Source organism: Heloderma suspectum, chromosome 4 (genome assembly GCF_057233095.1).
Source record: "Heloderma suspectum isolate Gila_16-S chromosome 4, 16-S_ref, whole genome shotgun sequence".
Taxonomy (NCBI): domain Eukaryota; kingdom Metazoa; phylum Chordata; class Lepidosauria; order Squamata; family Helodermatidae; genus Heloderma; species Heloderma suspectum.
The window spans coordinates 303,560,796-303,585,750 of NC_139461.1; the positions used below are offsets into that span (position 1 = coordinate 303,560,796).

A 24,955-nucleotide genomic window follows, 5' to 3' on the forward strand; every position below is an offset into this window, starting at 1 on the left:
GGGTCCACGGGAAGCGTCCGTTGCTTGCGTGCCAAACGGGCGCTACGCCTCCTTTCCGCGCCCTCCATCGCTCGTCGCTCCCTGCATCTGCGTCGAGCATCTAGCAAGCCCCCATCCTGCACTTTCTCACTGCCAGGGTCACTATCTATCTCAGGAATGCTGGCAGGAGGAATCTCTGCCAGCTGCTGTGCCTGTGAGGGATGAGCAGGCTGCTCTCCCACGGATTGCTGCTCCTCCTCAGAATCAGAACTGCTCTGGGGTTCTATGGGCTCAGTTTCCACCCTGACAGCCACCATACATGTCTGGTAGCCTGTGTTTGGGTGCTTTGTACACACCTTGTCTGAACCGGGGACCAAAAATTGTGCTGCAACTATGCTACAATGTGGACTTGTGTTATCCCTGTCACCAGCAATTAAAAAGCAGTAGAGACTTGGCAGACAAGGCAAGGGCCAGCAAGCAGCTCTCACTGACATTTTGGAGGCATCACCAACCCACAGTTGGAATAATATTTTTGTGGTGTTATTCAATGGCCATCATACAAACCATCCGTGTGGGGGGGGGGGTTAAGGTTGCAGGACACTATAGGGTGCCATGGGGCGATAGAAGAAGAGCAAAGATCACCAGGAGGCATCAATATAATTTGTATGAACATTTCGATGAAGTCAATCGATTTTATATTTGTTGTTTGATTTTGTGTGAATTTGTTGCTCATATTCTGCCTCTTTCATTAGGAGCATGTCCACCCCACAAATCTAAATCAGCTTCAAACCATTTTACCTGTCGCAGCACCCAACATAGGGAACTTTGGAGCTGTAATTCTCTGGAGGGGTGGTGGGTGGGTTGAGATCAAGGATCTCAGCAACCCCTCAAACCTACCCTTTCCAGGATGGATGCTAATGATATTTAAACTGATCTCAAAGCAGTCGAAAGTTCTGATGCAGACAGATATAGATAAACACCAGCCAAAATGCAACAGATCATCTTGATTGCATTTGATGTTTGTAGTGCCTTCTATTAAATTCAAGCACAGGTTAATTTCATCCCCTTTTGGTTTGTCGAAAACATATATATTGGATTTTACAACTGCTCCTTGAATTGACTAGTGCAATCAATTCTGATTCTCTGGGGCAGAGGTTATTGGCTAATTGGGTCATGGGCTACAGAGAACTATCATTAAAATCTTCACAAAAGAGACAGCTTTCCAGGGGAGGTGGAATAAAACTGAGCTCAAGGAGAGCCCAGGCAATAATGATAATGATAATAATTGAACCATGAACTGTGAATCAGAAATTATTGATGTTGGAAAGTGTTCCCTTACACCACGGAAATCAAAAAGCATCCTGCTGGCTATTTAGATAACAAGATCAATGGGTTGTTTCAGTTAACGTGGGAACCACAGTGACATGAGATGGGGGAAGGGGATCATAAACTTTTGAGAAAGATCAATCAAGTCCCATCCTGCATCCATGTTTTTGCCGCTTGAATGGGTGGAGATATCATCTTCCCTGCTACTCTGCCATTTTCATCATAGGTTTATCTCTTGTTGGAGAAGAAAGGGATGATGTACTGAGAACAGTGATGCTGTTCAGGCAGTGGTCTCCTTGCCTGACTTGGGGCCCCAGGAAATGCCCAGCTTACTACACTCTGGACCTGGCCTTGCTGCCTGGCAGAGAAGGGCAGCACTGCCTACTATGGGTATTCTATAGCTGCAATTCAGCTACACCCATATAGAATACCCAGTTATAGAATACCCAAATGAATACCCAATTCATTGCCAACATGTGTATCACAGATCTGTATTACTGCCTAGGAAGGGTCTGGGGTAAAGTAAGGAGTGGGTCTGTGGGTGCAGCTAGAGCACAGCCCAGTGGTTTTTGGCAAGCTCTGCACAAAAGATGGTTCTTCACCCAAGAGAGGGATTGTAGCTCAGTGGTAGAGCATGTGCTTGGTATATCAATGGTCCCAAGTTCAAAACCAAGCATCTCCAGGTAAAAAGATCAGGGAGGAGGTGCCAAGAAAGATTCTTAACAACCTGAGATCATGAGAGCAACTGCCAACCAGAGTAGGAAATACTGTGTCACGATTCCTTTAGCCCCCACTTCACTTCAATGCCCAAACATACACAGACGAGAGGCTTCAGTCTACAGCTTTTAATCCATTACTTCACAGGTGCAAATTCTCATAGAAACTCTTGTCTACAAGGAATGCCTTCAGGGGATCCAAATGGAATTTATTAGAGTTGTCCGCAGTTTGAAGAGGGAGGCAGTCTCACTAGCCTAATTTAAGGGGGGAGGTCCCTCTCTTCTCCTGAGGCCTCTAAGCTCAGCTTCTCACACAAGGCCAATGAAGTAGACCATCTAAGTTCCTCCCCTGCCTTCTCTCTCTTTGCTGTGCATCTGCACCTGGCATCTATTAGGTCAACCTCCTGTTCGCTGCCTCTGGGGGGGGGGGTGAGGAGGGACCCTCAAGCTCAGCCATCTGTACCTTTGTAACCTGAGAAGCAGGCCTACGCATATCTGCAACAGCCTGAGAAAACACTTCCCCCATGTCTGACGGTTCTCCTTCAGAATCTGAACTGCTATCGCACTCCCTGTGCTCAGAAACACCCCTGACATACTGGGGGTAGGTGGGACACATAGCCTGACCTGGGAGAAGGCAGCTTCCTGTATGTACATGAGCCAAAAATAGCTGAGGAGCGGGGACTGGGAATGGGGTTTGCTTTTACCTTTTATGCACTTGGTCAGAAAGCACAGGGGCGGGGGGGACAGTAAGTCCCATTTCTTCTGGTAACTTGCAATCTGAACTCAGCTAAAATTAACCATGACTAAGTCCAATTGAACACTAAATCCAGTTAAAATTAGTCAGTGACTAGGGCTGGATCTACACTTACCACCTTTTTTCACTTCCAATGAGGTTTCACTGCCTGCCTTTCACAATACGCAGTACCCGCCTTGAATTGGAACCAGAATGTCCCACTTCCGTGCTCCTGCTTTCAATACCCTAATATCCCAGTATTTCCCTTTAATGTGCTCTGATTTTCTGCCTTCGCTACCATATCCGGTCATAGTCCCCTCCCCCGCCTGTCCATATACGGTGGTGTTTGTATTTCCCTCCTGTCCAATCACAGCTCTTGACGGCCCCATGTCTTCTTCCAGCTACTGATCGCACAGCCCCTGTGTCCTCAGCAACAAGCAAATGGCTGGATATGCGCACGCTTGCCTGATCTCAGAAGCTAAGCGGGGTCGGCCCCGGTCAGTAGTTGGATGGGCGACCACCTGGGAATCAGGGTTCTTGCACTGAGCAGGGGGTTGTTCTATCCCTTCAAATGAGACTAAGTTTTACCCCCTCCTATCCCCCACTCCGGATGTTTTTTTTTTTTAAATTAAGGCATTATCCTCGCAGAATCGGAGCTTCTCCGCGATGTTTTTTTTTTCTAATTCAGGCAGGATCTTCGAAGATTCTAAGTTGTGACTTCGAATCTTTGAAGATCATGCCTGAATTAGAAAAAAAAAAAAAACATCGTGGAGAAGCTCTAATTGGAGAAGCCCAAGGAAGTAGAAACTACTTTCAAATGAACTCCAAAAAAAAAAAAGACCTAGAGATGAAATACAGTTCTACTGCTGTTCCATTGTAAATGCTTGCACATGTGTAAAGTTTAGGTGGTTGTGAGTGAAATATGGCCTTATCAGTTGGGTCTTGTGTTCGTGTTTGTGCTCGTTATTTTTGTGTAGGGACCCTTACTGAGTGTTTTTCTAACAATGCAATCCTATGTCTACTCAGAAGTGAGTCCCACTGAGTTGTGGGGCTTAATCCCAGCTAGGTGTGTGCATTCAATGAGGCTTACTTCTGAGTAGACAAATATAGAAGCACGCTGTTGGGGCGCAATCCTATGGGTTGCACCCTGGGTACTTGTACGCCCTTGAGCTCGGAGGCTTACAAGGATCCGAGGCATAGAGGGAGGCACCTTGTGCCTCCCATGCTGCATTTTAGCTTCGATGGGTGATTTCACCTCTCTAGCGGAGGCTTTGAGGAGAGGGAGGGAAGGAGGCTGGGGCAGTGATAGGAAAAGGTGTAAGCCAGCCACCCTGGCCCCCTCCCCAAACCCAGGAACACCTCCTTGACCCCAGGAATACCTCCAGCACATGGAGAAGCAGCCAGCGTGGTCCTCTCCACACCGGCTATGAGGAGGAGGGGGAGGGGAGCGCAGTTTCCTGGCTCCGAGCTCAGAGCCCTGTCTTATTTATTTATGTATTTATTTATTGCATTTATATCCTGCCTTTTTCCCTCTTGCAAGGAACCCAAGGCAGCTTACATTATCATCCTCCTCTCCATTTTATCCTCACAACAACAACCCTGTGAGGTGAGTTGGGCTGAGAGTCTGTGACCGGCCCAAAGTCACCCAGTGAGCTTCCATGGCCGAATGGGGACTAGAACCCGGATCTCCCAGCTCCCAGTCCAACACTTTCACCACTACACCACGCGAGCTCCCTGTCTTCGAGTGTGGAGCCAGGAAACGAGTCCCCCAGACACTGTCTAGGGGACATAGGATTGCTCCCTCTGTCTTTTGCAGCAAAACCAATGTGGAAAATTAAAAACTACACAGTTTTGTGTTTTCATAGACACAAATCTACTTCAGCAGAGGTGACTTTTTCTTTTCTTTTTCCTTTCTTTGTTTTCATATAAGGAAAATAGACAGAAATACAGAAACATATAAAAGAGTATTTACAATACAGAAAAGCTCTTATACAAGTCAAACTTCAAGTGATATTTCCTCTTTATGAAGACAATAAAACTGAAGCCGTTAATCCAAGACATCTCAAAGCACCGTCTGCTATCTCTTAGATGAGTAAATACTGTGAAGTTTGACATTTCTGCTGTTTTCCATACTTTGATCTGCCATTCCTTTAAAGAAAGAGAGGGAGGATCACACCATGTTTTTCTGCAATCAACGTTCTTGCCACTGCTCTGAAATTCCAGAGAGTAATTCATGCTGGTCTTGATGAAGAGGCATCTTTTTCATCAGGGAAGGGCGTACTTCATTGGTCTTGCATGAAAAACTCCTGCCTGTGAAAGCATTTTGAGCTGCCTTCCCCAAGCTAGTGTCCTCCAGATCTGTTGGAGTACATCCCCTATTGTCCATGCTGCCTGGGGTTGATGGGCGATAAAGACCAACACAACTGGAGGACATCCACTTGGGGAAGGATGTTTTGGCACAATAGGGCACGATCCTATGCATGTTTAGACAGAGCTTTGCTGGCTGGGGAATGCTGGGAGTTCTAGGCCTTTTCTCCATCTAAACATGCATAGGATTGTGCCCTAAATTGGTTACCCTTACTTGGTAGAAGTAATTCTCCCAGTATTTTAGCATGTTAGCTTCCTAATCTTTTAGCTCTGGTGTTTTACATCTGCATTTTAAATCTCTGCATTGCTGCTAGGTTTTATTCTGGTTGTACTGTTATAGTGTGGTTTTCAGCTTTCATATTTTATGTAGTTTTATGCTGCACTCTGAGGTTTTAATTTTTGTGAACCGCCCAGAGAGCTTTGGCTATTTTGTGGTATAGAAATGAAATGGAGGGAGAGAGGGGGGGACGGAGAGAGAGAAGCAGCTAGAGAACTATCAGGTTGCATGGACCACCTCTTGTTGACGATGCCCACTGAAGGCGGCTTTTCTCAAGTCACCCACCAAATGTCACCGAGGGGGTCAGCTTTTTGTATTTGGGTGCTGCTGTTCATGTGGAAAACATGAACCTGCTCGTACAGTGAAATGACTGGCCTCCTCCAGGTGAGGTAGATGGCAACAGAGGAGAGCTCTTTTTCACTGATAATGCACTGCCTGTGCGATGCTCTCCCCGAGGAGGCTTGCCTTGTGACTACAGCGATCAGATGTGGTTCAAGGTTTCAGGAGACCATCAGCAAAATGCCCTCTGGTGGCCCCCTTCCTATGCTGATTCCCCCCCCCCCGGTGGGTTCACTCCCCAGTGGCAGGCAGCAGCATTGCAATCAGGGGCAGGCAGCTTGGAGCCACCATTTTAATTTCCCACAACAACCCCGATGTAGCATCATTCTGCAGCATTGGAATGGCAGCTTCAAGCAGCCCAGACAGGGGGGCCTATGGGGTGGTGGGAATGGCCAGGGTCCTGGGGCACCAGCAGCTGCCCAATGATGCCTTGTTCCTGACCCTGATGGGGCACCAGACAAAGCCCTTCTTATTTTCCCAGACTTTCAATTCGCCATTTCATCGCAGAGTTTTATCCAACTTTGTGCTACCTCTTGTGCTTATTTGAGTGTTTTTATTGCTTTGACTTTGTGTTTTATTAACTGTGAAGATGTAGATTGTGATTCCGCATACAAATCTTCAGAAACTGAGTAATGGATCGATCAAGAAAAGAAAGCAGGATCTTTCTTCCATGCCCTGTTGCATGGCCTGTTGAAATCAATGCACATTAAGCATCACTGATGCATAGCAGGTTATGTCCCTCCCATGCCAAAGCTCACAGCTCATTCAAAAGGAAGCAGAATTGCACTGCCTACCTCTTGTGTGGCTGCTCACAAGATAGCTTTATCCCCTCTCTCACTTTCTCGTCCAGGTCAACGCCTTCATCTCCTTTGTTTTCCCAATGGCTGTCATCTCAGTCCTCAACACCATCATTGCCAACCACCTCATCGTCATGTTCAAGCAAGCCGCACAAGACAACCAGGTGTGCACTATCGGAGGGCCGCAAACCATGCTCAGCATGTCCATGGAACCGGGTCGTGTGCAAGCCCTGAAGCATGGCGTTCGAGTCCTACGTATGTACCCCTCTGATTTTTAAGCACCGTTCGTGTGTTCTGTATCTTGTTCAGCTTTTCCTGCTGAGGTCTCATGCTTCAGACTTGGAAGTGTCTTATTATTATTTTCTGAAAAAGAACTTCTAGAACAGCCAAGTCTCAATGACTATGCATGTCAACTCCTGTTTACATTATGCTAGCAAAATGCCTGTCATCATAACAGGCAATATGTGTGCAGGGATATGTTTGTGGACCAATATTTGTCCAAAATATTAGTAGTTCAGAACTCTTGGTCGAGCCCCTCCCTTATCATCCATAGCTTCTGGGCACTGCTAAGGTAGGTGCTTCATCCTTACCAAGCAAGACAAGGAGAATAATGAAGCAATTATATGGGGAAATTATTCCTTTCCCTTTCATTTCAGTCCACTAATATACTTTCACAAGTGGGCCCACTACCACTGGTTTTCCTCTTTTTTTTTCTCTAACCGATACTCAATATTCTCTGACTACTGAATATGCTTGGTTCTCATTGTACTTGCTCCTTTATGTGTTTTTTTAAATACATTTTTGTGCTCCAGCAAACCTCAGGGTTCCCCCAAACATGCCAATACCTCCCTTTCTGTTCCTCAGTGGCTCCATTTTGGATCCAGTCCTTTCAGTACTCACCACTTGAGTTCAGTATTAGAGGGATGTATAATGCCTCTCAACTGCCTCCTGTCATTATAAGGGACGTCTCTGATTTGAACTCTTGTTCACGTGAACACTTCCAAGTGAGGCAGCTTAGCAAAGGTTTTATAATGCCAGTTTTCCTTTGTGGCTATAACATTACTGCAGCAGCGGCGCAGGATGTCCTGCCACCTGAGGGAAGAGGAAATGCACCATTGCCCCCCATTGATGCCAGCATGGGCCACCTGATGAGGACTCGTCAGAGCAAGACATCAGACAGGCTCTCTGGAGAGCCACAACAGCTGCAGAAAGCAGCCAGCCTGACTCTCTGGAGAGCTGGCGAAGCCTAAATGTCTCACTCTGAGGGGTCATTCCTCAGAGTGAGGCATTTTGAGCATTTGCTGCCACAGGAAAGTGGGGCTGGTGGGGTTCTCCTTAGCATCCGCCATGGTGCTTCGTTCCAGAGAGATGACAGAAGGCAGTGAGGGAGGGACCTCACTGGGGGTTGGACTCGATGGTCTTGTGGGCCATTTCCAACCCTCCTATTCTATGATACTATTCCATGATCACCTGGCACTGTGTGGTGTGATTCACCACTCCTCCCTATCCCCTGCCTGAGGTAAGGATTCACCCCATCTCATGGAAAGACCGGCCAGCAGTACTGATCTTCTGCTAGTGTTGTCCACAGTACATCTCCTTCCCATTGGTATTCCCTATACATGCCTGGTAAGAGGAGTGATGGCTGAAATCTCCTATACTCTCCCAGAACACATTATACTGGGTTTTAGGTAAGGCCAAATGCCTGTAGCCTCTGTGACCCAGGATGTCCATCCTAACTCATGTCACTATTTGAGCTTCTGCTGAGGTCTCTAAAATGAACAGTCAGCGTGCAACAAAAACAAGGTTCTTGGTGCTACCACTCAAAAGGCCTTGTGAAGGCGACTTCCGGCTGGAGCCATGTCATCTTGGCAGCAACCTGCGGAACACCACAGGTTGCTTACCTCAAACAGCTATGAAAAGGTTGAGAAACCTGGAATTATAAGGGGAATCTTACAGTACCATCCAGTTGAAATCCTGGAAGAACAGCTGCTTTTGCGGTGCAGCAGAAGGGCTGCAATCTAAGGTTGGTGGCCAGAGTATCATCTACTGAACACTGTTTGAAACTCCTAGCAATTAGAGACTACAAGACTGACGAGTTCCAAAAAATATTTGTGAACTTAGACTACCAGCAATATCTAGGGATTGGTACTTAAATCTAATTAAATGTTTGTTTTTTTCTGTTTCTGCAATTATACTTGCTTGTTGTGCTTCTGGAAGTGGAGGATGGCAGTGTCAAAGGGAAAAACAAAAGGTCTGAGAATGCCACCTACCCTCCCAACTGCTCCCCTGGCAAAGGTTTCTGGAAATGCTGGAGGTGAAGAGTAGCTGCTTGCTTTGATAAAAAATATGTCTTCTCAGCTATCAGTGCAGTCAAAGAAGCATGAAACAATCCAGGATGTAATCACTGCCCTTCAAGGGGCTGTAGATTTAATTAATATATCTCTTCAAAAGATTGAAACGAAGGTTAATATGCTCGAAGATCAAGTTATTACTCAGGAAACTGCTATGCAAGCTTCTCACAATACTTTGTCTGCTCGAATCTCTCAATTGGAGGCTTTCACATGCAGAGCGAACCTTCGTATTCTTGGTATTAAAGACTTGGCTGCTGATGTATGTTTGGCTGAATTTATGAATAAATTTTTGCATGAGTTATTGGTTTTGCCATCTGATTTTCTACTGGATATTGAGCAGGCATATCTCATACCTGGCTCAATACGTGGCACTAAAGGGACTTCTGGGACTGTCGTTCAGTTTTCACAAGTTTCTACAAAAAATTATCTTCTGCGTCTGGCAAGAGAAAGAGGTGAGCTGCAGTGGGGACCAGCAAATGACAAGATTATGATCTTTCCTGATTATACCAAAGAAATTGCTGACAGACGAAGGCAATTCACCAAAGCGAGAAGTGTGGCAAAGCAAAATAATCTGCAATATCATATTAAATATCCTGCTACATTTTGCATTCTTTTTGAAGGCCAGATGAAAAAGTTTTTGAATCCTGACATGGCCAAATCACTTCTCATTGGTGTTAACATTAAAACAAGGGAGCCAACTTTCTCAGCCTCCTGAGTTGGAATTTAGCCATTTTTACTGTTCCTCTGAAGTCTTGTTTTGGGTTTAGCTGATAGGATGTCTGGGAAGTTTGCCAGAGTAAATGTTTACTATTTTTGTTTTCTTTCTCCTTTCTATGTTATATTGTATGTGTGTATGTGGGTGTACACATAGAAATACATTTTTAGATATATTACTTAAAATAAATAAATGGTTTGTTTTTATTTTTTATCCTTTTCTTAAATTTCTTCTTTTTCTCCTTCCCCCCTTAATTATCATTAGTATTAGTATTAGTATTAGTATTAGTATTAAGGGATTAGTATTATTATTATTTCTTGTTGGTTAAACTTTTAATGTTTACTAATATGTGTCAATGGAATAGTAATATATGGTTAATGGAAATGGATGGTTTGCTCCCATTTATTTTCTATAAGACTGAGGTTATAACATTGAAAGACAAGGCTTGCAGTTTATGGAGCAGCGGAGTGAAGATTTAATAATACCTGCAGTGTTTGGAAGAGTGCTGTAGAGGTATTATTTGCAATTGGACTTATATTTGGATATTTGTTTGCTTTCATTGAAGCTTAGATATAATCTTTTTTTTCCCCCTTTCTTGCTTGCTTGCTTTTTTTTCTCTTCTTCTTTTGCTTTCCTCCTTTTTTCTCCCCCCCTCCGCCCCCAGAATAATGTAATGCTGGAAACTGAAGATTTTGACTATGTTGTTGGTATTGTTTATTTCACTTATAAAAAATAAAATAAATATAGATTGGGGTGGGGGAGACCTTGTGAAGGCCATTGGAGGCTGGTGCCTCCTATGTTAGTGGCAGTGAATCCACTCCCAATTTCAGTCAGAACCAGTCAGAACACTAAAGGAGCTGAGCTATCCAAGGTGCTGAACCCAGAGTGGGTTCATTACATCATTGGTGAAGGCCTTCTTTTCTCCTTAACAGCTTTTTGGGGAAAAGACAGAAAAATGGAAGAAGTGGTAGGAAAGTATAGAAGGTTTACAAGTGGGAGATGTTTGACACACACACCCTTGTAAAATCCTGTTTGAGACAGGGCAACTGCAGCATAAGAGTCTCACCTGGAAGCACCCTGCAAATCTATTATGTGAATTATTCATTAATTATCCTTCCAGACCTACCAGTATTGAAATACTATCACGTCTGGTCTTTCTTTTAAAATAGTTGATCACTAAATGAATGGAACAAATGTTTGAACAGAGCAACAGTCCAAAACGTATTCTGAAGTAAAACACTGAATTGATATTTTATTACATTTTACAAAATTATTATAATATAGCTGTTGGTCTCTTGTTCAACATGGTCACTATTCACTACTTAAATACAGTTCACCTCTATTTATAAGGCTGCATTTAAGCTGTAATTTATAGAATTCCAGCATGTTTCACCAGCCAATATTATTAATGTTATATTTAATATTTCAGCGTGATTACAACTGTGAAAGCTATTTTTCCCCTGAGTCTCCCCACCCCCATAAACCACAGATACCACCACCTTCACTTTTCTATTCTTAAAACTGAGAAGGTTTGTCAGCTTTAATAAGGGTAGGATTTCCTCCATTTTGCCTTGTAATAGCAAACTCAGGTGATGAGTGCCACCAGGACTGGTGACAAAATTGGGCCACTGAGGAACAAGAGGGAGGTATCTGTATACTTGGGAGAACCCAGAAGTTTGCAGAAATACTTTTTTTTTTAACTTAAGTGCACGCACGCACACGCACACGCACACACGCACCCCTAATGAGGACTGAGCATATTCAGTAATCATGGAACAGAGAATGACATTTGGAAAAGAAAAGTGGAACATGATGGGGAGGGGAATGTCCTGGTGATAATTTAGTTGTGGCTAAGCCCTGTTGTAAGAACATAAGAGCCATACTGGATCAGACTAAGGGTCCATCTAGTCCAGCATTCTGTTCACACAGTGGCCGCCCAGTTGCCCATGGGAAACCCACAAGCAGGAGTGCAACAGCACCCTCCCGCCCATGTTCCCCAGCAACTGGTGTACAGAGGCAGACTACCTCTGACACTGGAGGTAGGGTATAGCAGTCAGGACTAGTAGCCATTGATAGCCTTCTCCTCCAGGAATCCATCCAATTCCAAACCCCTTTTAAAGCCATCCAAAGTGCTGGCCATCACTACCTCTTGCGGAAGCGAATTCCATAGTTTGCACTGCTTAAAGAAGTCCCATTGTGCATGGGACTATTGTGCTCTACCGTAGATTGCTACTTTCTTGTTCCATTGCTTCCACTGCTTTCAGTGGAACATAGGCTGCAGGCCTTTGCTTACTGTGAGTAAGGCCAAGTGAATATAATGGGACTCACTTCCAAGTAAACATGCATAGACTCAAGCTGCAGAATTAACTTTAGCTGGATCAGAGCCCTACAATGGCTATAGCACCCTGAAGCAAATGCAATTTTAAAATTTCATTCTCTTATTTCCATCACCTCATAGGACTTAGGGGTTATTCCCTCCCTCCTCTTTTCTTTTTGCCATAGCTGCCTATATATTTTCAAGTAACTGCAAATGTGAAAGCCTTAGCAGAACACTGACGTCTTGAGGATAACAAAATTCTCTTTTTCTTCTGTCATGCACAAAAGAGGGTCAATCAATCTAAGCTCTGTTATGTATGGCATGCTATTACAGGAGCAAATTACAACATTCCTTCTCCCGCAAAATCAATGTGCACGCATAATGCTATACAGAACCCTTTGGGAGAGCAGAGAGCAGCTCCGCCAGGTTCCGAAGGTGAGGGAGGTGATCCGTTCCTCCTCCCAGAATCCTCGACGGAGGGGGGAGGCAATCTGTTCCTCCCCCCCCGGAATCCTGCCTGGCTGGCTCTGCTCCACAGCCAGGCCACAGAGCCGCCGGCTGGGCCAACCCGCAGTGGGGCCTCCAGCCGCTGCCGGGCTTGTGCGGACGCAAATGGCGTCCTGTGTAGGGGACGCCATTTGCATCCCTATGCCGGCCCGTGATTGGCTATGTAAATATTTATGTAGCCGATCACGGCTAAAGCAGGGATGCAAATGGCATCCCCTATGCCATTTGCGTTCCCGCTTTACCCGTGATAGCCTATGTAAATATTTATGTACCATATCATGGCAAAAAAAAAGGGGGGGGAATGCAAATGGCAGCGGCTATGGTGGCCGCCATTTGCGTTCCCTTTTTTAGCTGTGATAGGCTAAAAAAGGCCTATCTGGGCCCATTTTGGGGATGGGCCCATTTTGCTGGGCCCATTTTGGGGATATGGTAAGCACCTTGGATAGCTCCTATAGGTTTCTGGCTGGTTGTAACTAAAACCCAAAATGGAATCCCCACACCACTGAAACTGGAGCCACCAGTCGCCCCTGTTCCTGCCACTTCCTGTCCCTCGAGCAACTTCCCCTTTCTGTGAATCGCTTGTCTGTGTGATGATCTACTCACTGGAGAGCCACTTGCAGGCCTCGCTCATTCTTCCTTCTCTCTCCCTTGTTCCTGCTTCTCTTCTTGGCCCAGATAGGGAGGCCACTTACACATTGCCAAAAAGAGAGGAAATGCATCACCGAAAAAGAGGCCGTAAGAGGACATTGATTTGCATAACATTTGCATATGCTGTTATATATGTATAGATGTCAACTGAGAAATAATCCCTGTAATTTCAATAGAAATACATTGTTGTTGTTGTTGTTCAGTCGTTCAGTCGTGTCCGACTCTTCATGACCCCATGGACCATAGCACGCCAGGCCTTCCTGTCCTGCGCTCTCTCCCGGAGCGTGCTCAAGTTCATATTCATTGCATCGGTGATGCTATCTAGCCATCTCATCCTCTGCCGTCCCCTTCTCCTTTGGCCTTCAGTCTTTCCCAGCATCAGGGTCTTTTCCAGGGAGTTTTCTCTTCGCATTAGGTGGCCAAAATATTGGAGCTTCAGCTTCATTATCTGTCCTTCCAATGAGCACTCAGGGTTGATTTCCTTTAGGATGGACTGATTTGACCTCCTTGCAGTGCAGGGCACTCGTAAGAGTCTTCTCCAGCACCACAGTTCGAAAGCATCAATTCTTCGGCGCTCAGCCTTCCTTATAGTCCAGCTCTCACAGCCATACATTACTACTGGGAAAACCATAGCTTTGATTAGACGGACCTTTGTCGGCAAGGTGATGTCTCTGCTTCTTACTATGCTGTCTAGGTTTGCCATAGCTTTCCTCCCAAGGAGCAAGCGTCTTTTAATTTCATGGCTACAGTCACCGTCTGCGGTGATTTTGGAGCCCAAGAAAGGAAAATCTGTCACTGCTTCCATTTCTTCCCCTTCTATATGCCAGGAAGTGATAGGGCCAGATGACATGATCTTAGTTTTTTTAATGTTGAGTTTCAAACCAGCTTTTGCACTCTCCTCTTTCACCCTCAACAAGAGGCTCTTGAGATCCTCTTCGCTTTCTGCCATTAGGGTGGTATCGTCTGCATATCGGAGATTGTTGATAATTCTCCCAGCAATCTTAATTCCGACCTCTGATTCATCCAACCCGGCATTTCTCATGATGTACTCTGCATATAAGTTAAATAAGCAGGGTGACAATATGCAGCCTTGTCGTACTCCTTTCCCAATTTTGAACCACTCGGTTGTTCCATGTCTGGTTCTTACTGTTGCTTCTTGACCCTCGTACAGGTTTCTCAGGAGACAGGTCAGGTGGTCTGGTACTCCCATCACTTTAAGAATTTGCCACAGTTTGTTGTGATCCACACAATCAAAGGCTTTAGCGTAGTCAATGAAATACATTACATCTCACCAATGTGGAAGAGAGAGGTCAGGTGACCTGTGTGCCTTCTCATTCTGCTGTTGAGGTGCTGACAAATGTTGTTGGGCAATTTCAAGGCCCCTGGGCTCTCCCATCTCACAATTCTTTATCTTTAAGCCAGATTTGGACTGAACAGGCCTTCAAACAGAGGACCATCCTCTATAAAGTAGGACATCTGGCCACCCTTGACCCAGAAAGCCTTTTCCTCAACTTTCCTGGTATTTCCAGCCCCGCTGCCTCTTTCTGTTCATACCCACCCACTCCGCTTGCTTGCCTTTATTGGATTCTGGATCTGAACTCAGACTCCCTCTTGACCTGCAATCTTCATTTTGCTATCAACTCAGAGACACCTTGGCCCACGCTCCCTTTGAGGGAAAGAAAGCCTCTTCCCTCCTTCCCCGCCACACACACACCTGCAACAATAGCAGCTTTGTCTGTCCAAATTGAATTTGAGATCAAAATGGATTGGACCCCAGCAGAGAGATTGTGAGCCTCCCGCATTGAGCTGTTTGCTATGCACAAGCATCATCCACATACCTGAAATGGGTTTTGCTGATTTTGCTGCATAGTTTATTACAAGCACACAAAACTGAGAAATGTGACTTGGCCCCATATGCATTGAAAGCAATACTGGAACTACAAGGATAATCCATGAAATGAACATTTTGGAACATGGGGGCAAGGGGGGGGGGCTTTTTCTGCTAAGCAAAAATATTTTATACAAGCCATTTTTTCTTACCTTGGAAGCCTGGTTCAGGTGACCCAAAATGTTAATTACAGGTTAGATGATGAATACAAATTACTTTGCATTCACCTCTTATCTTCTAAGATTAGCACCATGTATGCAATTAAGTAAATCAGCAAGCCATTCTTGAACTAAAAAAAAAAAAAACAAGCAAAGTTAATGTTATACCCTGAAATCAAATTCCAAATGAAATATTTTTAAAGTGTGTAGAAGAAAGGTCACTGGCTGCAGCACACACAAATTATCACAGGGGTATAATATTTTATCAGCTTCTGCCTTGGCTTTCATTTTTTAAAATCTGTCTCTGCATGACAATGAGAGCTAGAAACTTGCTGACTATTTCAATAAAAGCAGTGGTTCTAGGAATTATTCAGCATCCAATAATTATTTATCTGAGAGGTACAAACTTGAAACACAGCACCCCCGCTCCCTCACCACTACAAAAGACATTGTGTATTTTGAAAAAGTGGGAGATCATTTGATATCCTTTAGCATTTTTTTTAATCTTGTTTCAGCTCCTTGCATTTCTGGATGCCTGGTTTGTATTTATACTGGTGGAGGCTGGTGGCTCCAATTTCAGTGGGGCTTTATATCCATTCCGGGTTTCAGTCAGAACCAGCCAGAACTCTAAAGGAGGTATCAAAGGTGCTGAGCCCTATCCCCAAAATAGGTTCAGTATGTTGGGTAGCTCCTTTAGAGTTCTCGCTGGTTCTGACTGAAACCCAGAATGGATTTACAGCCCCACCTAAATCAAAGCCACCAGCCTCCACTGATTTATACTGTAACATGCCAGTAGAACAGGGATGGAGGAACCTCTGGTCCCTGGGCATAATCTGGCCCACAGAGGTTCCCATCTGGCTCACAGAGCCCCCTTTGATTCCTTGGATTGGAAATAACATTCCTTGGATCGGAGAGCCCCCTTGGATTGGAGCTGATGGCAGGAATTCCCCTGTGGCCCCTCCCCCTCGCAACTAGTCACAGGTCAGAGATAACAGCAGAATCTGGCTATGCACAGGAAGCCAGCAACACAGCTGAAGCTTGGAGGAGTTGCTCCTCCCATCACAAGCCAATAGGGATGGACAGGCGCTCCCCCAACCGGGTTCTTTGGGTGCCCACCCAGCCCCTGCCCACACTCGCCAGTCCCCAGACCACGCTCAAGCCCCTCCTGTGCTCGGTGAGCAGCCTGCAACTTACTCGGGCCCATCTTCCTCCACCGCGATTGCCATATTTTTAAAAAATATGGCGATCAGAAGTCTGTGTCCATAGATTTATGTGCAAAATCACTGTGAATCTCCCATATACACAAGATTCACAGTGCTTTTCGCGTATAAGTCTATGGCAGTCGTGGCAGAGGTGGGCGAGCCCAGGGATGCTTGCTGAGAGTGGGATGGACTCGAGCAGGGATAAGGACTCAGCAGAGCAGCTTAGGGGACCGAAACGGGCACCGGCGCCATCCCTACAAGCCAAGTCCAGCACAAGCCCAGTGAAGGAGGTGCCCTACTCAGCTGGCACCTGGGCAATGACCTCCTCCAGGCATCAGCAAACCAAGGCTTTGGATGCCATTCACCAATGCAGCAGGGATCAGAAAAAAACAGCTATAAGGCTGGAAATCAAAATTAAAAAAGGAACAGCTACACCAGTTGCATTCCCAACGCGTTTCGACATGGGTCTTTATCAAGGGAATTACAATCTCTTTGAGACTTTTCTGTAAGATTCCCTCTCCCTTACTTCTTCCAAAGAGGACTCTAAAAGAGACTCTGGAGAGGGAGTCCTCTAGAAAAGTCTCGAAGAGTTTGCAGTGCCATTCACCACCCTGACAGGAACAGTGTGTAGTGCACAAAGGAGATGCCTGACCCAGGTGGTACCTGGACGAGCCAAGTCCCTTCCTCCAAGCAGAGAAAGGCACAGGACTCTATGACCCAGTCTGCACGGAGGAAGGAAAGTGTGGTAGAGTGGTTACAGTGCTGGACTGGCTCTGGTTCCCAGTTGGCCATGAAGCTCACTGGGTGACTTTGGGCCAGTCACTGACTGTCAGCATAACCTACCTCACAGGGTTGTTGTGAGGAAAAAATGGAGAGGAGGAGGAGGACTTTGCAAGCCATTTTGGGTTCTTTGCAAGATAAAAGAAGTAGGATAAAAATGTAATAAATCAATAAATATGAAGGCAAAATGGGGGTGTGGATGATGTCAGGAGGCAGGGCTTCATGGTATGGCCCCACTCCTGAGGTCTACAGAGCTTGCTGCCTATTTCGTTGGTCCAGGTGCAGTAATTTTATCTACAGACCAACCGCTGTGATGCTCTATTGTTCTGGCCCTTTTCATTGCAAAATCATGAATGATCTCCCAAGCTCAATTTCTCTGGCAAGTTCACACTCCTTAGACACAATCGCTAGGTGGCTTAACCATTCTTGCCCCATAGCAGAACGCCTGCAGTGTTGGATGAGTGCAAGCTCTCTGGAACGCCTTTGAACTCCTGCTGCGGTCACCGGCACTGTGCAAAAAATCCATGCAGTTATGCACAGTTCGCGGAACATTAGTTGCAGGGTTCTCCCCATGCCCAAATCTCATTTAGGATGGTAAACGGGGGGGGGGGGGAGCGGGTTAGCTCATATTCTTTCCAAAAGAAGACTTGAAAACATTTTTCATGTGCAACATTTCACAAGAAACATTCTCAGAAAGATCTGCAGGATGCTTGTGAAACAGGTGCCCAGTTCAACTGGGAAACGGGGTGCACGGGGATGACTCTCCTCACAAGCCTTGTGTGGCAGCAGTGTTAGCAGGGTTACCACTGACTTGAACAAGTCTTTTAATAATGAAATAGAATGGCATAACTAAGGGTTATAATGCTGGGGCATGCTGGGAATTGTAGGCCTTTTCTCTGTCTAAACATGCAGAGGACTGCGCCCTAAATTATTTTTTCTTGCATACAGAATATATATTAAAATGCCTGCTTGCTCTATTTCTTCCCCATTTTTTGTTTCTGTTTTTTTTTTTTTTTTTGTGCCCTGGCTTGCTGTTGTAGTCATCTTAATCTACTTTATCCTTTTGCATCTATCAACAGCAACTTGAAAAGTTGCTTGTCTAATGAGTTCTCACCATGGCTCTGGTACTTGTAAATAGAGTTATTTAAAAAAAAATAAAAAAAATAAACATGGCTTTCTATCATATTGGACAGCTGCTAACACTTTTTGCAGGAGCTCCTGCTGTTTCAGCATCTTTGCAATACAATGCAAAAGCAAGTGGAACACAACTCTGCCAAGTGGTGTTTACTGGTTAAAAAAAATAATAATCCAAGTTATATGACTAGTTCCTTGAAGTCTGGACCTTTATCTTGATCCACAGCTTGAGCAAACTCTTGCATGGGAGTCCTAAATCAACGACTCTTTGCCACCAGACTCCCTGGGCTGTTTATCTAGAATATTTGAACTCAGTGGAGGCTGGTGGCTTCAATGCCAGTGGAGTGGTGAATCTGCTCCAGGTTTCAGTCAGTACCAGTTAGAACTCGAAAGGAGCACCTTGGAGAGCTGCAACAGTCTCAGAAAGGAGCACCTTGGAGAGCTGCAACAGCCCCCCCCCCTTCTGCAACAGTCCAGTTTATATGTCAAAGGTCTGCCTGAATAAAAATATATTTTCCTGCCAGCGGAAGGACAACAGGGAAGGCGACAACCTAGCCTCCCTCGGCAGGATGTTCTAAAGGCTGGGAACGGCCACCAAGAAAGCCCTCTCTCACGTACCCACTGGATGTGCCTGTGATGGCAGCACCACCAAGGAAAGGGCCTCCCCCAAAGATCTTAAAACCTGGGCAGGTTCATAAGGAAGAAGACTCAGGGCATGTTTAGCATCGAGAAGAGAAGACTGAGATATGATCGTGCTCTAGTCTTCAGGTACTTGAAAGGTTGTCACAGAGAGGAAGGCCAGGATCTCTTCTCAGTCATCCCAGTGTGCAGGACACGGAATAATGGGCTCAAGCTACAGGAAGCCAGATTCCAGCTGAACATCAGGAAACACTTCCTGACTCTTAGAGCATTATGACAATGGAATCAATGACCTAGGGAGATGGTGGGCTCTCCCACACTGGAGGCGTTCAAGATGAGGCTGGACAGCCACCTGTCAGGGATGGTTTGGCTTGGATTCCTGCATTGAGCAGGGGGTTGGACTCGATGGTCTTATAGGCCCCTTCCGACCCTACTATTCCATGATTCTATGATTCTAAGACAGTTTTTCAGGTAGCCTGGTCCCCAGCCATTCAGGGCTTCATAGAACATAACCAGCACATTCAATTGTGCCTGGAAACAAACTTGTAGCTAGTGAATTGTTGTAGCAAGTGAGTCACATGCTCCCTGTACTACCTTTATCTCTCCCCTGCCCCTCCTCCCCCATAGCTATTGTCCTTCTCCCTGCTGAAACTAGATTGTAAGCTCCTCGCGGGCATAGGCTTGCTGGCCTTAGTTTGCAGAATTCTGTTGTTCATTAGTGATTAGTCAACATGGAGGTTCATGATGGCTAATTAGTCAAGGTATAGTTAATAGTCTTATTCTCCAGGGCTCAGACAGATTGGAACAGCCATCTCCTTCAAGGCAGAAAGGGCTTAGACATGCTCAGAAGCTTTTAGAAAGTCAATGCCACCCTGTGGAGCACTCTTTCAACTTCCCCACTCAGTTGGTATTGGCAACCGAGCTGAAGGATGTTGATCACAGACAAGCTAACATGTTTAATGAATTGCCAGATGGGCTCAATTCACAAACTGGCACAAGCCAGTGCATTCTTTGGAATCCAATCTGCCTAATTAGCCTGGGGAATGAAGAAAAGAAAACAGAAAATGAGTAAGGACCCCTTAATTGATACACCACAGAGTATTTGGCCCTTCAAGTTTGAGCTCTTTTTACTTATTGCATTCAGAGTTATGGCTTATTCATTTGTTACCGCTTTCTTCTCTGGCACCTGGATTAGGTGTGTCACTCCCCCCCCCTCAGTTCAACAGCAAATGTAGTATACCCCCTTCCAAAAGAAAAGAGAAGGGAAACAAAATGGCATGGTTCACCGATGGAGGACACAACCAAACCCCCAATACCAGGGCAGGTAATTTATTAAAAACTTAAATCAGAAAAAAAACACAGTTCAGTAACCCACGTATATACAATGTGTATCTCTTTGTGTATGGCTTATATATATAATATTTGATATGAACAGATAAAGATAACCAAATGCAATATTACGCTATGTCACCAGCTATTAGGGATGGGAGAACCAGGGATGTTCAAGCTCACTGATATTCTTTGAATTTCACTTCAAAGCTTGCTTTGGCTCTATCCTGTTTTCGTTTGCAGCATATTTTCCTATTTGTTCAAATGGGAAAAGTGCACATACACATTTCTGTGCACATGTTTCAAAACTGTGGACTTCTCCCCCATTGACTAGAGCATGTGAATGTGAATTTTTTAAAAAAAAAATGCACATTTCAAAGTGTGCTTTTAAAACAAAACAAAACACCATCACATTTTCTGAACACAATCGCAAATTCGGGAATGTGCAAACATTCTTTGAGAAATGCACTCCCATTCACATTTGGGGTTGTGAACAGGGCAAGTTCAGATGATTAGTGAACAGAAATAAAAATCTCGTACGTCCCAACCAGCTATCAATCGTGGGGTTTGCCCTTCCCCCTTCTGTCATGTTTGCCATGAATTAAATGAAGGTGGAGTCCCAAGCTGGGCCAGGTAATCAGGGAACCTATTCAGTGGGTCTCTCAGCAGAAGAGTACCAATGCAGGGAGACATAGCTTTGTTCCCTCTGATTTCTTCTCTTTCCTCTCCTCAGTCAGCTTCTTCTGGCTGTACATTCTTCTATTCTATTCTTTTTCATCTCTCTCCCTCTCCCCACAGGTTCAAATGATTAGGCCAAAGCAGATGGTATCCATCCAAGAGTTCTTAAAGAACTGAAATGTGAAATTGCTGATCTTCTAACAAAAATCTGTAACATGTCCCTAAGATCAGCCTCTGAACCAGAGGAATGGAGTGTGGCCGATGTAATGCCAATTTTTAAAATGTGATCCAGGAGGGATCTGGGAAATTACAGGCCAGTTAGTTTAACGTCTGTTCTGGTAAATTAGTATAAAGCTGCTGCTGCTGCTGCTGCTACTGCTGCTTCTTCTTCTTCTTTATACATAAATGGAAGTATTTGTTTGTATGTCCCCAGTGGACTCAAAACATTACATCTGATTGTTATGCAACTTTTTGGATTTGTTCTACTTCTATTGGGGATGGTTTTAGGCATAGTGAAAATTTTGACCAACATCTTGAACCATAAAGGTGGCAAATCATTTTTTTTTTTAAGATATACTGGTTTAATACTATTTGTTCCATTTCACCCAAACTTCCCATCACAATTTAGCACTGCAGTGAGCAGATTTTAACCATACAACATTCATGGTTTTCATGTTTTTTAGACATTGAAAAGAAACCAAGCCCCAAATATTGAGAAAAGAAGACACAGTAAGAACAAGCATAGTTTGAAGCATGGGAAGATGAGTAGGCCGAGTAATAGGCCTGCCCCCTCCCATCTGCTGTGGGGCAGCTCCAGGTAAGGGGGATGGAGTGGACAGAGCCCTCCCTCAGGGGGTTATAGGGGAAGACCATGGCAGGGTCTGTGCCTAGAGGTGCCAGCCTACGTGCCTTCACTCAGGCAGGGTGGACACCATGTGTCCAACTGTGACAGCTCTGTAGGTTTGCTTGAAGGCTTCTCTGTATCAGCCTAAGAAAGGCAGTTCCAACCCATGTGAAGCGGGGTCCATTTGCTAGTTGAAGACAAAATTATTAAGCATAATTAATAATTAACAAGGAGAATGTGGCCAGTTGGGTGCTTATTAGGGCTAAATGGTCAGAATCATAGAATCATAGAATAGTAGGGTTGGAAGGGGCCTACAAGGCCATCGAGTCCGACCCCCTGCTCAATGCAGGAATCTAAGTCAGAGCATCCCTGACAGATGGCTGTCCAGCCTCGTCTTGAATGCCTCCAGTGGGAGAGCCCACCACCTCCCCAGGTACTTGGTTCCATTGTCGTATTGCTCTAACAGTCAGGAAGTTTTTCCTGATGTTCAGCCAGAATCTGGCTTCCTGATTATACTGGATTATACACATTATACTGGGTGTGTACCAGTTACACTGGTTACCAATTTGTTTCTGGAACTATCTGAAGTGCTGGTTTGGGCCTTTAATGAGCCTGAGCATGCTTTAAGATCAGTGTCAAAGGGTCTCTTCGGTGGTCTGCCTTTAAGATCAGTTAGATTGGTGTGTTCTGGAGACAGGGCCCGCTCAGTAGTGGTCCCTACTCTATGGAATCCCCCCCCCCGAGGGATGGGTAGTTGACCCCTCAGTTCCAGCATTTAAGAAGGCTTTAAAAACCCAGCTGTTTCAAATGGCTTTCAACTGATGTGTTTTATTGCTCATTGTTGTTCAGTCGTTAAGTTGTGTCCAACTCTTCGTGACCCCATGGACCATAGCACGCCAGGCCTTCCTGTCCTGTGCTCTCTCCCGGAGTGTGCTCAAGTTCATATTCATTGCATCGGTGATGCTATCTAGCCATCTCATCCTCTGCTGTCCCCTTCTCCTTTTGCCTTCAATCTTTCCCAGCATCAGGGTCTTTTCCAGGGAGTTTTCTCTTCACATTAGGTGGCCAAAATATTTGAGCTTCAGTTTCAGTATCTGTCCTTCCAATGAGCACTCAGGGTTGATTTCCTTTAGGATTGACTGATCTGACCTCCTTGCAGTCCAGGGCACTCGTAAGTCTTCTCCAGCATCACAGTTCGAAAGCATCAATTCTTCGGCGCTCAGCCTTCCTTATAATCCAGCTCTCACAGCCATACATTACTACTGGGAAAACCATAGCTTTGATTAGACGGACCTTTGTCAGCAAGGTGATGTCTCTGCTTCTTACTATGCTGTCTAGGTGTGCCATTCCTCCCAAGGAGCAAGCGTCTTTTAATTTCATGGCTACAATCACCGTCTGCGGTGATCTTGGAGCCCAAGAAAGTAAAATCTGTCACTGCTTCCATTTCTTCCCCTTCTATATGCCAGGAAGTGATGGGGCCAGATGCCATAATCTTAGTTTTTTTAATGTTGAGTTTCAAACCAGCTTTTGCACTCTCTACTTTCACCCTCAACAAGAGGCTCTTTAGATCCTCTTCGCTTTCTGCCATTAGGGTGGTATCGTCTGCATATCTGAGGTTGTTGATAATTCTCCTGGCAATCTTAATTCCGACCTGTGATTCATCCAACCCGGCATTTCTCATGATGTACTCTGCATATAAATTAAATTAGCAGGGCGACAATATACAGCCTTGTCGTACTCCTTTCCCAATTTTGAACCACTCGGTTGTTCCATGTCTGGTTCTTACTGTTGCTTCTTGACCCTCATACAGGTTTCTCAGGAGACAGGTAAGGTGGTCTGGTACTCCCATCTCTTTCAGAATTTGCCACAGTTTGTTGTGATCCACACAATCAAAGGCTTTAGCGTAGTCAATGAAGCAGAAATAGACGTTTTTCTGGAATTCTCTTGCTTGAAAAGATCTCTAGTCTTTCCCATTCTATTGTTTTCCTCGATTTCTTTGCATTGTTCATTTAAGAAGGCCTTCTTGTCTCTCCTTGCTATTCTCTGGAACTCTGCATTCAGTTGAATATATCTTCCCCTTTCTCCCTTGCTTTTCGCTTCCCTTCTTTCCTCAGCTACTTGTAAAGCCTCATCAGACAGCCACTTTGCTTTCTTGCATTCCTTTTTCTTTGGGATGGATTGAGTTGCTGCCTCCTGAACAATGTTATGGACCTCCGTCCATAGTTCCTCAGGCACTCTGTCTATCAGGTCTAATCCCTGAAATCTATTCCTCACCTCCACTGTATATTCATAAGGGATATGATTTAGGTCATACCTGAATGGTTTAGTTGTTTTCCCTACGTCCTTCAATTTAAGCCAAAATTTTGCTATAAGAAGCTCGTGATCTGAGCCACAGTCAGCTCCAGGTCTTGTTTTTACTGACTGTCTAGAGCTTCTCCATCTTTAGCTGCAAAGGACATAATCAATCTGATTTTGATATTGACCATCTGGTGATGTCCATGTGTAGAGTCGCCTCTTGTGCTGTTGGAAAAGAGTGTTTGCTATGATCAGCGTGTTCTCTTGGCAAAACTCTATTAGCCTTTGTCCTGCTTCATTTTGTACACCAAGGCCATGCTTGCCTGTTATCCCAGTGATTTCTTGACTTCCTACTTTAGCATTCCAATCCCCTATGATGAAGAGGACATCTTTTTTTGGTGTTAGTTCTAGAAGGTGTTGTAGGTCTTCATAAAACCTATCAACCTCAGCTTCTTTGGCCTCAGTGGTTGGGGCATAGACTTGAATTACTGTGATGTTGAATGTTTTGCCTTTGGATTTCTACTGAGATCATTCTATCCTTTTTGAGATTGTACCCCACTACTGCTTTTCCCACCCTTTTGTTGACTATGAGTGCTACTCCATTTCTTCTAAGGCATTCTTGCCCACAGTAGTAGATATGATGGTCACCTGAATTAAGTTCGCCCATGCCTGTCCATTTTAGTTCGCTGATTCCCAAGATGTCGATGTTCAATCTTGCCATCTCATGTTTGACCACCTCCAGCTTACCTTGATTCATTGATCTGACATTCCAGGTTCCTAAACAACATTGTTCTTTACAGCATCGGACTTTCTTTTCACCACCAGACACATCCACAGCTGAGTGTCCTTTCTGCTTTGGCCCAGCTGCTTCACTCTTTCTGGCACTACTTGGGAATTCCCTCTGCTCTTCCCCAGTAGTATATTGGACACCTTCCG

The 24,955-nt window shown here is 45.0% G+C and overlaps 1 protein-coding gene and 1 pseudogene across 1 annotated transcript in view; one reads left to right on the plus strand and one right to left on the minus strand.

Moving 5' to 3' along the window:
* LOC146348943 (uncharacterized) overlaps nt 1–2,547 on the minus strand; it is a 63,126-nt pseudogene extending 60,579 nt beyond the window's left edge.
* Nucleotides 1–24,955, plus strand: part of NTSR1 (neurotensin receptor 1) — a 158,309-nt gene that overhangs the window by 119,010 nt on the left and 14,344 nt on the right. The window contains exon 2 of the mRNA XM_084848414.1: nt 6,588–6,789. Coding sequence (XP_084704540.1) covers nt 6,588–6,789 — 202 coding nt within the window. The remainder of the gene's footprint in view (nt 1–6,587; nt 6,790–24,955) is intronic.